Source organism: Trachurus japonicus, chromosome 14 (genome assembly GCF_045865225.1).
Source record: "Trachurus japonicus isolate A0001 chromosome 14, Traja_1.0".
In the NCBI taxonomy this organism is placed as follows: domain Eukaryota; kingdom Metazoa; phylum Chordata; class Actinopteri; order Carangiformes; family Carangidae; genus Trachurus; species Trachurus japonicus.
In genome coordinates, this window is record NC_140920.1 from 29,304,715 (window position 1) to 29,320,751 (window position 16,037).

The following is a 16,037-nucleotide window of genomic DNA, read 5'->3' on the forward strand; positions in this document are numbered from 1 at the left end:
TTACATTGAATTCTTATCATAACTCTGCATGGCTGATTTCTTTAAAGTAGCACTATTGCACATTCCAATACTTTGTTCAGCCACTAGATGGGGCCGGTGGTGCAGCCTATCAGATATAAACATCCTCGTCCTCTTTACATAGCATGTCTCATAACACAAAGGAATTCTGCATTTTGGCTATATGTTGTGTACAGATAGTTATGGCTCCTCTGGACCTATTTATTGCATATTTCAGTTTTTTATTGCTATTACTGCTCTATTTGCGATAGTGCTATTTTAAAGCAGAAGTAAGTGATATATTTGTGTTAATATAAGTCTTAAATAGTTATATCTTCCGACAGCAATCACTTACATAGAGTGTTTGGACTGAAACACGGGTCTGTCAGTCACTCTGCTCTGCTCTGAGCCGAAGAGAAAACATTTATCGTATCCTACAGTTTTTATCCAATGAGGAGAGAGAACGGCATGCAGGGCTGTGTGTGCAGCCAAGGAACGCCGTGAATGTGGTGACGTAGAGACGAGGACTGTTATGGTGCGTTCAAGGAAACTCGTATTTTTCCGACCTGTGAAGTCGTACCAGTTCGATCTGGTACGAGTTCACAGGTCGGAAGTTACGAGTGGCCGTTATAGTGACTTTCACCGGTAAAACAGGTCGGAGAAACACGAGTGGGTTGCCTGGAACGCTACAAAGTCGTAAGTTGTGACTTGAAGCTGTAATTTACGATTTCAAAAGCCTGCCTGGAACGCAGCATTAGCGAAAACGACCGGACCACTTACTTCTGCTTTAATGTGCTGCTTTTATATTTCAGTATATTCAGACTATTACTACTGTTCATATTGTGTAATATCTCAGCGTATTCATATCAACATTTATAAAGGTATTCATTTTAGAATATTAATGTCTATCCTCACTCATTATTTTACACACACACAACCAACATAGTCATTATGTCCACATCACTGTAGTTGTGTTGTTGTTTTTTTGAGTTCTTTTGTACCATAAATGATTTAATCATGGCAATCTTCGTCTCTACCAATTCCTCATGCCAAGACAGAAAGAAAAATTTTCATTTTTCACAGTCGGAAATCCAGGATGGCCACAAAAGGTGGTCAAAAAAAATATGCATGGGACAATAATTTGCGCTCAAAATTAATTTACTAGACACCTTAAGGATTACAAAAAGCTAAGTTTGAAAAATATATCTTTTGGGTGCATGCACTTCTCAGCTAAGTACATTCTATGTATTACACAAACTTTAAGTGGATTTCAATAAATGTGTTAATAGCAAGCCAATAGCTGATTTGACTGTGTCTTACTGAGTGAATGTACGGCTGGCCCTACAGTACAATGCACTAAGATGATTCAAACCGAGGCTATGCACGCAAAATGTAGAGGCCACATTAATATTTTTTGCTGTTTGTCAGTCACCTGAAAAAAAATCACCTCAACTTACAGTTTCTCAACCCAGCCAGGGAACACACACTCACTACTGCTGCTGTTGTCTTGTTTACCAGCAGAGGGCGTACATACACTGAAGGAGTTCACCGGTGAGAAATAAATCAGCTGGTTTCCGAGGTCAGGCCTTCACAGCAGGACCCACTGTTGTGCAGAAACACTGTCCCCGCCTCATGTGACAGCTCTGTCAACCAGGGACAGCAGTGAATGAGTGCAGCTTTCAGAAAGGACGTCTTAGAAAACTCCTTCTCATTGTGTGATGTCGGGAGATTTGGGAATAATCCTGTTGATTCTCAATCCTTGATGCATTAATGAGCTCCCAATTCACAGGCCAGAGAGCAAATTCTGCCAACTAACAAAAAATATAATCAATCATCATCATTTATATAAAATTTGATTCTCTTACATTTCACTTTTCCTTTTGTAGTAATATTGTAGTGCACTGCTGATTGCTGAAGAATTCTTGAGATGATAAAGAAACAGTAAAATTAGTAAAAAACAAAATGCATTTTCAAGGACCAAAGTGTTGAGATTCAAGAGTCAAGCTTACTTACGAAATGTACACCAGAGTAGTTTTATGTCTATTCTGCAGAACTCCCAGGTTTATGTGCAGATGGAAGTTTCCATCTACAGTGCACAGAAGTAACATTAATGTCTGTGATTTCATTACATCTCATGTTTTAGAAGCAATGGAAACAAACTGCTAGAATTAATGTAAGGCATCATCAGTAATGTGTCAAGAGCAGAGCAGTTAACTACACTGTGCTATCGTGAATATCACTGTTCTGCAAGTGAAAGGTCACATTGCGCATTTGTGCTTTTCTGTCATTTTCTTGTTGTAGTTGTTTGTTTGTGATGTTTCACCAAATTACACATATTCCAATGCTTCATTTATCATTTACAAGTGTTTTTTTCCACAGGATTTTGTTGCAAACCATTTGATTGTCAAAATCATTGTCTTTGTACCACTGAGATCCAGCCACAACATCATATATATTTATTATATGATGTAATGTTTCCATCACCCATGCTGTAGGCTGGTGTCCCACCTGCAGAGACACAGATAAATGAGAGCAAAGCAAAGTGTGAAGAAAGGTGATGCGTGTATGAGTGGACTGAATCAGCTGCTCCCTCCTGCTGCAGTCAAGAAATGTACTTCATCTAGTCAGTAAGGGTGCATGGGACAGTGAGGAACACTTCAGACTTTTCACATGAATGTATTGACATAGTATACACATTATACACCAAGAATATGGATAGATACTGAGCAGTGGCGTGCACAGACTTTTTGAAGGGCAGGGGCGATTGGGAAAAAAAGGGCACATAGCGCTATCTCGCCACTGAAGCGAGCACACGTTTTGGCTCCTAGAGGGCACTTTAGCACGCGTTTTGGCTTCCAAGGGGGCACTTTAAGGCGTGTTTTGGCTCCCAGGGGCACTTTAGGGGGGGCGACTGCCCCCCTTGCCCCCCCCCCCCCCCCCCCAGTGCACGCCACTGATACTGAGTATGTAGCTGAGTATTCAAAGTTTTTATCTCTGAAACTCCAGTAGTTTGAACCCTCATGTCCTACAGATATTCTGTCTGTACAAGGCTGGAAAGATGTGATCCATTCAAACAAGATTTTTAGCAGTTGAGGAAATAATAATGCATACACAGCACAGACAGTCCAGTGTTTTCTCTGTATGGAAGTCTACTTCACTGACCCTAAATGTCCTCACAGGTGAATAGCAGCAGAATAGTATGATATTTGCCCCCAGGGATTGTCCACTTGTATGAGAGCTAACAGAGCTGCTACATGCTGCATGTTTACTCTGAAGGATGGGTGTGGTTAATGGTTGATTTCCCTGGCTGAGGCATTCATTTCATTGATTTACAAGAAACAGCTCCCACTGACTGTAACCGCTTAGACACAAGGTGATTCAAAGCTCTCTACAGAGGAACGAAACATACAGAATAATAAAACATTCAGATGGCCAAAATAACAACAAAAAATTGAAGATATTAAAACATGTAAAAAAAAAAAAAAAAAAAGTGAAAGTGAAAGTGAAAAAGAGTCTAACAGATGAGGGAGGTTTCCCTATGAGTTAATCTCAGTGGAGCTTTCTGTCTGTGCCCTGCATGACCTTAAGTTGCCCCAGATAAAACTACCTTCCGGTGTTTGAGCGGTTAACACAGACACACAGGCTTTCTCCCAACAACAAATTGGACCCTGAGTCTCCCAGCCTGACCTTCTGAGCACTTTTCTCTAAAGCTCCAGGAGTTTGAGCCTCCATGATGTCTCCATAGAAACAATGCAGATGTGTTTGGTTAATTTGATTGTTTTACTGCACACTGACATTAGCAAAAAGAACAAGGATTCGGTCCTTGTGCTTTACAGTCTGAGCACATGTTCAGACACATTAAAGGGATAGTTCAACATTTTTGCCATAATCCCTATAGTCATAGCAGTAGGTTTGTTACCTTTAATTGTCGGTGCAAGCTATTTTTAGAACGGCGGAGCAGAGCCGTGAGCTGCTCAGAGCTACACTACGGAGGCTAATGGGATTTCTTGGTTTCCCTCATCAAACTCATCAAATACACAATCCAACAACTCCAAAACGCTCTGGTGGACAAGTTGTGACCTGCACATTCACCACGCTATGAGATAATAACGGAACGTAAACACAGATATAACACTTGTCCATTCATGTTTATTTTAGTAGAATTCTAACAGTGTGTTTCATTCATTTCAACACTTTTGTTGTTCCAGCTTCAGTCATCATCATAACCATTCTCTTTAAACCACTGAGCTCTGGCCACGACATCATTTGCATAGTCTCCATGTGTTGTGTAGTTATCTACATTTTTGGATTTAACATTCCCATCGCCCATGTTGTAGGCTGCGATCCCTCCTGCAGAGACAAAACAGAAATGAGAGCAGAGCCAAACAAATTGTGACGTTGCACACAGAGTCCAATGAGTGAGTGAAACAAACCTTTCAGTTGCTCCTCTGTGCTCCACTTTGGGAATTTTTCCTGGATACACTCAATGAAATTAATCAAGATGCCAGTGGCTTGGCAGAGGTGTTCAATACTGTCCCATCTACCTTCAGGTTTATGGTTACCTCCATCCTTATCTACATCAACCTACAGAGTGGGAATGCAATGGGATGAAAATTTGTATTATTGTATTGTAATGTGAATCTTTACTAAGAAGATGTGAGTAAACCGTAGTTGTTCCAACCTGCATCAGTCCAAAAGCCTTCCCATGGTCTCCCAAACCTCCGGTGTGTTTGATGGCCTCTCCAGCTCTAGACTCTCTGGAGATGATGGCAGCAATGAGAGCTGGATGGATGTCTGTTTCTTTTGCAACTGTGTAAATGTCATCCTTGTACTTCTTCATTGGGCCACGGTCATTCTTTGCCATGGCCCTTGATGCTCGGACACCTTGTAGAGACAAATCCAACAGAAAACAGGATCATCAAATTAGTGTAATAAATAATAAAGTCATGCTACTATTACGGAGAAAAAAAAAGTAATAATTTTGAGAACAGTCACAATATTTCCAGAGGAAAATCACATTTCAAGAAGAAAAAAATCTCATTCATAAGAATACATTTATAATTGTGAGAAAAAGTCACACATCTAATGAAAAAGGTAAAAAAAAATTATATTTATGTACAGCAATATATAATATATGCATCTGCTCTTCCTGGCTATCTGGCGGCAGCTGTACGACTGAGAATTTGTATGGGACGTGCACATGACTATAGAGGGGCAGGGGCTCAACATCAGAAAAGGGCAGTATGTACAATTTTTTTCAGGCCTTAATATCAAAATTGATTAATTAAATGAAATTACAGTTACTATTTAGTCTGTAGAGAAATCCTGCACGCCTTCAGGACTGCAGTCAACACGCTGGACCAATTTCCCAACTTCCCGAAACAGAGTCATGACTTCTGAACTGGTAGGCTAATATAAGGCCAATAGGGTATTGGGTGCACATTAACATGGCTTGCAGAAAAAAAAAATCATGTGAGTGCAAATAAAATAGAAGTACAGGCTACACATTTATATGTGACAAAACCAAGAAATGACGACTGTGACTACTACTGTGCATATTTCAGAACAGCAGCAATATTTACAACAGCAACGTCACAATTACCGGTAACTCAACATCTGGAAACTAATTCAAATAGTCAGTGAAATCAAACGGAGTGAGTGATTCCTCCTGTTGCTGTTGTTCACTACATTCAGGTGATGTTAGACAGAGGAGGGGGGGGCATACTTAACTCTTATCAAGCAGTGAGCTAAACAAACACAAATGGGTGCTTTTCTGAATTATGACTCATATTAAGCTCGTTGAATAAGTGGACGGCGACTTGTCAGTATCGACAAGGAAGTTATGTTGGTGGACAAAGGTTTAAGTCGCTCCACTGTCACGTCTCATCTATGTACAACAAACACAGAGTTATGGATGAGGCAGCAGCTTGTACCTCTCTCTCTCTCTCTCTCTCTCTCTCTCTCTCTCTCTCTCTCTGGTCGTGCGTGTGAGGGAGCACCATAGACTGTAAAAAGAATGGACGTAGCGTCCGTGACGTCCCCCATTGGTTTTGGGGAGTCGTTTTTGTGACTCCAATATGGCGGCCTGAACAGCGCCATGTTGGATTGGCCGGCCGAGAACCCGCCCACTGGCCTCGAAGCAGCTGTCCACGGAGCTGCTCGGACCTGTCACTCAACGTTTCCGCGCCCTAATTGGCCAGAGTTTTAACCTAATAACAGTAAAGAGTTAACCCCCTCAGAGTGTGTGCGGGGGTAGAAACTATCGATTGAGACCAAAAAACGTTCTGACACCAGGCTTTGATCATGTTTATTGAGGATGTAAAGTCAGTGATATTAACATGGGGGTCTATGGAGAATGCTGCTTTCTGACACCAGCCCCCAGAGGAAGAAGAGAGGATTGCAGTTTGTTGAACGCAGAAGTGAGCTTCACTTCTCAGACCGACAACTGCCCCCTTGGGGAGCACGCACCGCGGGGCAGCCCCGACCCTCAGTGAGAGATGGAGGAGCAGCAGCAGACAACACACACACACCAACAACATACTACCGTGTATATTACAAGGAAACGCGTAGCCTACGGTAGATAACCGTGGCATTTTTAGAGCGCCGTTGTTTACATCCCCATGCACAACAGGAATGTATTTGTTTAGGCTATTGAAAACTTTTTACAGTAATACGAGGCAAAAAAGGGAAGGGGCTCAAGCAGCCCTTGGGCCCTACTCTGTATGTGTGCACGTGCTAATCAGTCGTGTTTCCTGTGTTAGGTTCGTTGTTTCAGCCATTTTGTCTCTGAAGAACTTTCAAATGTGCTGCCTTTATATTGACACCAAACACTGCAACAAAAATTGTGTCTTTCAATAAAAAGCACAACCTTCAATATGGATCACTTAGTGGTAGGACCCAATACTCAAAATCGCTCATGTATTTTTATGGAATCAATCAATGTTAATTTTTCTAATGTTTTTTTTTAGGATTTGTTTAATATTTTGGCTTTGACACAAACAGGGCCAGTTGCAATCAAGGATCTTTATTTCCAACATTTAATAATACAAATAAAAGTACCCAAATGTGTTCAAAAGTTATACAAATTGTTCACCAAAGTTATAAAAATTTCTCATTAAAATATCAGAATAGCTTCGTAAGATGATTGGAAAAGACCAAGCTTTGGTGCAGTAGAGTTTATGCCCTTTCAAATGGTCATAAACTGGAGCCTGTTCTAGACTAACTTTTATCTTTTATCTCTTTGTCTTTTATTTATGATTAGAGTTGACGATGATGGTTCGACTATGATCTACCTCTGTGATTTGTCTAGATATCATGGTGCGGTCTTACATCGATCCAATCCCCGTCTTCAGGGATGTCTCACTATAACACGTATATCACAAAATGCTAATCCCCACCTTCATGTATGTGTCTTACTATGGCACGTCTTTGACTCCCTCTGTAAGACAAGGCAAGGCAAGTTAGCCCATTTTTACAAATGAGCCGTAGGCACCTAGACACCAAACTTACTACATATACTCCCACGCATGCTTCTCCGGCATTGTCTTTGTTTCATCACGCAGGTTTAATATAATAAACAGCACAAGCAATAAACCAATGGAGTGTTTACCTGAGTATGACAGATTGTCCCCCTTCGCTGTTTTCTCTGAAGCTCCATCGGTGTCCACTTTACTGATGTCTCCGTATTTAGAGAAAGGAGGAGGAGAAGAGAAGAAAGAGAAGACAGAACCTACAAATGATGAAGCTATTAGAAGTTTCCTCTGCACAATGACACGAGCACTTGAAGTAGGAGGACCTGGGAGAAGTTTAGATTTTCTTTACATTCTTACACAGCAGCCACTGTAATGAATGAATGAATGAATGAATGTTTTATTTTCGTGTCATGCCACCACTGTGGCCCATCCCATATGAGATTACAAGACACAATAACAAATACAAAAACAAAAACTAGACAGTCCTTCCTGTTGGTGTTACCTGCCACACAGGTGTGACATAAATAAACAGTTTCAGATTACTTTCAGTATTCAACTATATATCGCTCTTCGTCTCATTGCCCAAGCCTTTTCAAGAAATAAAGAAAATTTTTAGCTTCTCAGCATCGTCTAACCACACAAATTCCTTATTTAGATCTACTTTACAGAAAAATGTTTGTCTTATAGAATCATAGAAAGGACAGTAGAACACAAAATGAATTTCATTCTCCACCTCTTGGATGTCACATAAATTACAAATCCTATTGTCTTCTGCTGTGCCAACATATCTGCCTGTCTCGATATGAAGACCAAGAATACCAGCTCTCAATTGAGCACACATGGATCTTTTCTTTTTAGACAAATTATACAAAACATAGTTTTCTGGGCCAAATAGCCTACCTGTTTTATTTCACAGTAAGTACGCAATTTTGGTTTACCCCAAGTATCTAATGCCCATCTATCTTTACTTAATGTATGTAATGTATACATATGACACTCAGAACATAGCCTACCCATTGCTCCTGTCTCCTCGTGCCCTCTTCAGACGGGGATGTCAGCCAAGTCAACGCTGCTCCTGTAGTCGCTCTGTGTCAGACTCACAAGACAACACAAGAGATACTGAGCCTGGAGGTTTAGCTCGGGGTTCTGCCCTTCTAAGCTTGGTGGGAGGAGCAGGACTCTGGAGGGAGGAGGATGTATGTGGGCCGGTACGTTTGAGAGAGAGAGAGAGGGAAAGAGAAAGAGAAAGTGCTCATTGTGTGTGTCATTGTGTGCAGTATGTGTATCATAAGTGATCTGTTTATGTGAGTGTTTGGTGGTCTATGTTGTGTGCTACTGGGTCATGGACAGAGGGGGATTAGGGGATGGGGAGGGAGGTTGTCGCTGTCTGATGGTCTGGATAATGGTTATGGAGTATCGCGGAAATTTCCTTTTAGTTTGTGAGAGAGAAAATCAGTCCAGCAAAAAGAGGTTTCACTATTAGTACTAAAACTACTATATTTTATCTTGCAAGAGATGGACTGTCATACACAAAAGTCTGTGAGAGTGTGCACCAGGTTACATCAGTTTACACACAGAACATTTTGCAGTGTTAAAGGGACATTGTGTAACTTCTCCTGTTATCTATTCATGAAAATCGATTATTTCGTTCAAAAGTATGTTTTTCATTAAAGGGATACACCAACATTGTTTTCCTGTCTTGCCTCACTCCCGAGTCCATGACAAGCAGATAGACACCATCCTTATTATTATTAATTTTTTTTTTTAAATCTTCGTCTTAGCTTTCTGCTACCATCTATGGTGTTAGGGTCAGGGGGGTCAGTTTTGACTCGAGTCTTAAATCAGCTGCAAAACACACTATAAAACAATTATGTATCATCCCATTTGTTTCTCATCTCTTGGTTACATTGTTAGGCCACAAATGTCATAATTTTAACCAGAGCATTTTAGAATTTTGTGGGGGAAAAAAAATGTTTTATTTTGTTTAAATAGAGGTTCCTGGCAAAGTCAAAAAGCCTTGATGCTATAAACAAATCAATGTGGTAGTTTTATGCATTTAAAACCTGAAAACAGGTCACCGGTGACCTGAACACAAGAGAAGGGTTAAAGCAGAAGTAAGTGATATATTTGTGTTAATCTAAGTCTTAAATAGTTATATCTTCCGACAGCAATCACTTACATAGAGTGTTTGGTCTGAAACACGGGTCTGTCAGTCACTCTGCTCTGCTCTGAGCCCAGGAGAAAACATTTATCGTATCCTACAGTTTTTATCCAATGAGGAGAGAGAACAGCATGCAGGGCTGTGTGTGCAGCCAAGGGACGCCGTGAATGTGGTGACGTAGGGACGAGGACTGTTATGGTGCGTTCAAGGAAACTCGTATTTTTCCGACCTGTGAAGTGGTACCAGTTCGATCTGGTACGAGTTCACGGGTCAGAAGTTACGAGTGGCCGTTATAGTGACTTTCACCGGTAAAACAGGTCGGAAAAACACGAGTGGGTTGCCTGGAACGCTACAAAGTCGTAAGTTGTGACTTGAAGCTGTAATTTACGGTTTCAAAAGCCGGCCTGGAACGCAGCATTAGCCAAAACGACCGGATCGCTTACTTCTGCTTTAAAGTATATTTTTGGGGCTTTTTTGCCTTTATTAGACAGGAAAGTCAGAGGAGAGACAGGAAATGGCACGCAGGATAGGGCCACTCGGCGCAGGATTCGGCCACCTGCAGTGAGGACTACAGCCTCAACACATGGGGCGGGTGCTCTACCAACTGAGCTAAACACCGCCCCGGATAATGTCTGTTAGTTAATTATAATTAACGTACAAGACTGGAAAGATGGGATCCATTCAAACAACAAATATATAATGCATACGTAGCATAAACAGTCCAGTGTTTCCTCTGTATTGAAGTCTACTTCACTGACCCTAAATGTCCTCACAGGTGAATAGCAGCAGAATACTATGATATTTGCCCCCAGGGATTGTCCACTTGTATGAGAGCTGTGGCCAACAGAGCTGCTGCATGCTGCATGTTTACTCTGACGGATGGGTGTGGTGGTTGATTTCCCTGGCTGAGGCATTCCTTTCCTCTCTCAGATCTGGATATCAGAGGAGCAGGGCGGAAAAAAAGGACCATGTGATTTACAAGAAACAGCTCCCACTGACTGTAACAGACAAAGGGCCTTGTCTGTTTAATGCAGACACACAGGCTTTCTCCCAACAACAAATTGGACCCTGAGTCTCCCAGCCTGACCTTCTGAGCACTTTTCTCTAAAGCTCCAGTAGTTTGAGCCTCCATGATGTCTCCATAGAAACAATGCAGATGTGTTTGGTTAATTTGATTGTTTTCCTGCACACTGACATTAGCAAAAAGCTAACTTTACAGTCTGAGCTAGAGGTCTTCGGAAAAAACCGACAACCCGAAAACCCGAGGTTCCGACCCGACCCGGCTCGGGTTTGGGTCCACTCACAAGAAGTGACGCCGGGGCCGGGTCGGAACCGGTGGAGTTTGCCTCGGGTCTCGGGGCTCTTATTGTGAAAGGCCGGGTCCTACAGTACCCGAGAGGACCCGGCGATTGGCTGTCACAGCTGTCAATCACCCCCCCCTCCCCCTTCCGTCCAATGAGAGGCTGAGCTGCCTGTGTGACTTCTGTCACGTGATCAAAACAACTACACGACTCTGATGATGACGTCAAAGGTGACAGTTCAAGCAGAAGTTAGAGCCTCGGTCAGGACTCAGGGCAGTAAAAACGTTTGTTTATTAACGTAACGTTATGGTTAAACAATCGAGTTGCCGTAGCGTGTTGTTACCGCGGTAACGTTACGCTCCGCAAAGCATATGGAAACTCCAAAATGATAACGTTAATTAAACAAGAGGAAATGACCGGTGGATTGGCGTTAGCAATGTCTAAGAAGAAGGATTACAATGACCATCTGAACAAGAAAATGACGACGTGGATTTATTTCTGTTTTCATCACGTTATGGCCGGGGGGGGGGGGGGCTGGCAGCGGCCGCAGCCGCAGCCGGAACCAGGTAGAAGAAGACTACGTTTAGGTAAGAAACAGAAAGTAATAGCTTATAAAAACAAGTCTTATTTAACGCTAGACAACTTGTATTAAATCATAAAGCAACTCGGGCATTTCGGGTCCACGGGTTTTTAAGGGTTCGGCTCGGGTTCGGAACTCATATTTACAATAAAAGCTCGGGGCCAGTCGGCTCCGGGTCCAATTTTCACGGGTCCATTTGGGTTCGGGTCCGTCAAATTGGACCCGTGAAGACCTCTAGTCTGAGCACATGTTCAGACGAGCCACATTAAAGGGACAATGAAGGAGTTTTGGAAAGCAAAGTGTTTTCACACTACGTTTCCCATGAGCCTGCACGCGCACGGTGAAGTTCTTGGACCGGCGAATGTTTTCATTCATCAAGAATGAAAGTCGGAGGTTTGAAGATGATCAGATACCGAGAAGCTGGTGAGAAACAGTATTTTGTTTCAGCCTATGCATGTACATTTGTGTGAAAAGACAATAAACTGTCTTGAGTCTTGAGTCTTGTTGCTTCATGTTTATGTTTGTAATATTCTGATAGAAGATCATGTATTACATAATGTTTCATTCATTTCAGTACTTTTGTTGTTTCAGCTTCAGTCGGCATAACCATTCTTTATGAACCACTGAGCTCTGGCCACGACGTCATTGGCGTAGTCTCCATTTGTTGTGTGCTGATCTACATTTTTGGATGTTACATTCTGACCCCCCATGTTGTAGGCTGCGATCCCTCCTGCAGAGACAAAACAGAAATGAGAGCAAAGCCAAACAAAATGTGAAGTAGCTACAGTAAGTTGAGTGAGTGAAACAAACCTTTCAGTTGCTCCTCTTTGCTCCAATCTTTAAATTTATCACGGATTACACGAATATGATCAACCAACATCTGAGTGGCTTGGCGGAGATGTTCCACACTGTCCCATTCACCAACTGGCTTCACACCACTGTTTCCCTCATCGATCTACACAGTGTGAATGCAGTGGGATGAACATTTGTGTTATTGTAATTAGACTCTCTACTACTGTAAGAGGATGTGAGTAAACAGTAGTTGTTCCAACCTGCATCAGTCCAAAAGCCTTCCCATGGTCTCCCAAACCTCCGGTGTGTTTGATGGCCTCTCCAGCTCTAGACTCTCTGGAGATGATGGCAGCAATGAGAGCTGGATGGATGGATTTTTCTCCTGCAGCTGTGTAAATGATGTTCTTGTACTTTCTCATTGGGCCACTGTCATTCTCTGCCATGGCCTCTGATGCAGTGACACCTTGTAGAGACAAATCCAACAGAAAACAGGGTCATTAAATTAGTGCAACAAATGCATCTGTTTGCACTGACATAGAAGAAAACCTCTACTGAGGGAGCATCCACTCCCTGACCATGGGCAATTTTGAATATCTATTATTATTAAATATCACAAGTAATAAACCAATGCAGTGTTTACCTGAGGATGACTGATGGTCCGCTCTCGCTGTGACAGATGAAGCTCCGGTAGTTTTCACTTTCCTGATGTCTCCTATTTAGAGGAAGAAGAAGGACAAGAAGAGGAGGAAGAACAAAGATGGAGCTATTAGAATATGTTTCCTCTGCATATTGGCATTACGTAAGCACTTGAAGTAGGAGGACCTGAGAGAAGTTTAGTTAATAATAAATCAATAATAATTTATCAACGAAATAACACAGAGAACACATAGAACATACCCATTGCTCCTGTTTCCTCGGGTGGGTGCCCTCTTCAGACGGGGATGTCAGCCAAGTCAACGCTGCTCCTGTAGTCGCTCTGTGTCAGACTCACAAGACAACACAAGAGATACTGAGCCTGGAGGTTTAGCTGGTTTTTGGTTTTTGGTGGGAGGTGGGAGGAGCAGGACTCTGGAGGGAGGAGGATGTATGTGGGCCGGTACGTTCAAGAGAGAAACAGAAAGTGTTTGTGAATACTGTTTGTGTGTGTGAGTGTTTGGTGGTCTGTGTTGTGTGCTCAGTTACTGGGTCATGGACAGAGGCGGGTTAGGGGATGGGGAGGGAGGTTGTGAATGACAGAGTGGTATCAACAAGTTGTGCTTGTTGGATGGTTCTCTGTTTATTACTGTTTTCAAATATCTTTGGAGTTTTGCTTGGTGTCGCTGTCTGATGGTCTGGATGCCAGTTATGGAGTGCTGTGGAAATTTCCTCTTACTTTGTGAGAGAGAAAATCAGTCCAGCAAAAAGAGGTTTCATTGTAAGTAGTACTATAACTACTATATTTTATCTAGCAAGTGATGGACTGTCACACTGTACACAAAAGTCTGTGAGAGTAAAATTAAAGCAGAAGTCAGCGATCCGGTCGTTTTGACTAACTTCCTGTCAGCAGATGGAGTTAGCAGTCCCCGCCCTCGTCCCTACGTCACCACATTCACGCGCATCCCTTGGCTGCACACACAGAGAGGACTGCCCCTTTATGCCGTTCTCTCTCCTCATTGGATAAAGGTTGTAGGATACAAGGAAAGTTTTCTCCTGGGCTCAGAGCAGAGCAGAGTGACTGACAGACCCGTGTTTCAGACCAAACACTCTATAGAAGTGATTGCTGTCGGAAGATACAACTATTTAAGACTTATATTAACACAAACATTCACCTTACTTCTGCTTTAAGTCAAAATAAGAAATTATCACTGGCTAACACTAGACAGTGTGTCACAGTCTGCTCTGCTCCTCCCCTGCTCTGCTGCTCAGCCACACCCCTCATCAGTCTAACAGCTTTCACCTGCTGCTCTCACCTGCTCACCATCTCCAATCAAGCCAGTATATATGCAGCCTCACTCCACTCACTCTTTGCCAGATTGTCTTCGCTCCCATGCCTGACTCTCCAGCACTTGTTTCCGGACTACTTACCTGGTATCGACCCGGCTTGCCTCCGACCATCGCCTCTCGTCTCAGCCCCGGTAAATCCACCAGCCTTCTGTCTCCGACCACGAGTATTGCCTGCCTGTTTTCTGTTCCTCGTCTGCCTGTGGCTGGTTGGCTCTTGGCCTGTTCCGGCTTCACCAAGAGACCCACCTGATCAGCTTCACCTCTCCAGCTCACATCCTCTGGTCTGCTGTGTACCTGCTTTAACCTGCTGTATAAAGACTGTTTAAATACGAATACCTGGTTCATTTGTGCTGCAATTGGGTTCACTCCATACCCGTCACACAGTGATAATGAAACTTAAAGCAGATAACAGCGGCACGGCCGTTTCGGCTAATGCTGTGTTCAAGGCAGGCTTTTGAAACCGTAAGTTACAGCTTCAAGTCACAACTACGACTTGGTAGCGTTCCAGGTAACCCGTAGCTCGTGTTTTTACCGTCCTGTTGTCTGTGAAAGTTCCCTATAACGGCCACTCGTAACTTCCGACCCGTGAACTCGTACCAGATCGAACTGGTATGACTTCACAGGAAGGAAAAACACAAAGTACGAGTTTCCTTGAACGCACCATGAGTTAGCAGCCCCCGCCCTTGTCAGGCATCAATTGGTCCTCGTGCTACGTCACCACATTCACGCGCATCCCTTGGCTGCACACACAGCCCTTCATGCCGTTCTCTCCCCTCATTGGATAACACTTGTATCCCACAAGGAAAATTTTCTCCTCGGGTTACAGCAGAGCAGAGTGACGGAGAGACTCGTGTTTAGGCTGAAATACTTCATGTAAGTGATTGCTGACGGAAAATAGGACTATTTAGGACTTATATTAACAAAAACATTCCACTGATATCTGCTTTAACACTACAGGTTAAATAACTGTGGAGATATATGATTAACACTGCACAGATAAATATGTAGTGTTATTTTTACACTTTTGTGGTGTCAAATTGCCTCCTCTATCCATAGTAATTAAATAATGTACCATTGAATAAAAAAACACAAAAGGATTTCTAGCAGATAAGTAAAAAGATCCAGAATAAGATCTCAAACCCAAAGTGATATAGTTAAAATTAACAAAATAAACCAATAGCTAATGCATTTGCTGTAAACATGTCATCATTTATTTCTGGTTTTAAATAAACTGCAACAGCAATGTGAAACAACAACTTAAAGTGCAACCTCAACAATTAAGGGTTTTTGTAAATACACAGGATTTCTCGAGGGGTCGACAGAGGTTACACATTTCAGAAAGTGGATTGCTCTTGGGGGCCACCAGTGGTCATCGGGCCCTCAGCAGGTGCTTAGTTTGCTTATGCCTTGGGCTGGCTCTGTCTGTGATCTACCTGTTGACCCTTAAGACATCCGGGAACCTAATCTGCAAAAGGATAATCCATAAATACAATACATATTCCAGGAAATTTACTCAGGGAACCACAACAACTGTCCAAACAAAGGAAACCCAGCAGCACGCACGCCAGGTCAACCCCATGGAGACAAAGGACAAAGTGATGAGATGCGCAGGTGGAGTTTACAGGACTCAATAGTCTCCTCACTTTTAATACCTTGCTGCATCAACGAACGACTGGCCACTAGGTGGCAGTCAGATATCATTTACTGGCATTTGAACAGGCACTTGAGTAGAAGAACAAGGGAGTTGCCAC

At 42.6% G+C, this 16,037-nt stretch overlaps 2 protein-coding genes across 3 annotated transcripts; both read right to left on the reverse strand.

Annotated features, from left to right (window-relative positions):
- Positions 1-4,207: 4,207 nt before the first annotated feature.
- LOC146975004 (lysozyme g-like) lies at positions 4,208-13,332 on the reverse strand. The gene is made up of 6 exons (XM_085798971.1): positions 13,201-13,332; positions 8,483-8,649; positions 7,607-7,726; positions 4,679-4,881; positions 4,431-4,581; positions 4,208-4,347 (listed from the first exon to the last, which is right to left on the reverse strand). The coding sequence occupies exons 2-6, from the start codon at positions 8,484-8,486 to the stop codon at positions 4,208-4,210; spliced, it is 618 nt and encodes a 205-aa protein (XP_085655097.1). The 5' UTR covers positions 8,487-8,649; positions 13,201-13,332.
- On the reverse strand, positions 12,011-13,315 carry LOC146975005 (lysozyme g-like). Of its 2 annotated transcripts, none has more exons than XM_085798765.1 (5): positions 13,201-13,315; positions 12,944-13,015; positions 12,564-12,766; positions 12,322-12,466; positions 12,011-12,241 (listed from the first exon to the last, which is right to left on the reverse strand). In XM_085798765.1, the coding sequence occupies exons 1-5, from the start codon at positions 13,202-13,204 to the stop codon at positions 12,105-12,107; spliced, it is 561 nt and encodes a 186-aa protein (XP_085654891.1). In that variant the 5' UTR covers positions 13,205-13,315; the 3' UTR covers positions 12,011-12,104. The 2 variants fall into 2 exon arrangements, with proteins under 2 accessions (XP_085654891.1, XP_085654892.1); XM_085798766.1 differs by having other exon boundaries at positions 12,944-13,005; positions 13,201-13,294.
- Positions 13,333-16,037: the final 2,705 nt, after the last annotated feature.

Excerpts from the sequence above, each read along its gene's own strand:
- LOC146975005 (XM_085798765.1), bottom strand. Across the intron at positions 12,467-12,563 it reads AGGCTTTTGGACTGATGCAG|ATCGATGAGGGAAACAGTGG; the intron begins GTTGGAACAACT and ends CACACTGTGTAG. Across the intron at positions 12,242-12,321 it reads CAAAGAGGAGCAACTGAAAG|GAGGGATCGCAGCCTACAAC; the intron begins GTTTGTTTCACT and ends TTGTCTCTGCAG.
- LOC146975004 (XM_085798971.1), bottom strand. Across the intron at positions 4,882-7,606 it reads GGACAATCTGTCATACTCAG|GTGTCCGAGCATCAAGGGCC; the intron begins GTAAACACTCCA and ends TGTCTCTACAAG. Across the intron at positions 4,582-4,678 it reads AGGCTTTTGGACTGATGCAG|GTTGATGTAGATAAGGATGG; the intron begins GTTGGAACAACT and ends CCCACTCTGTAG.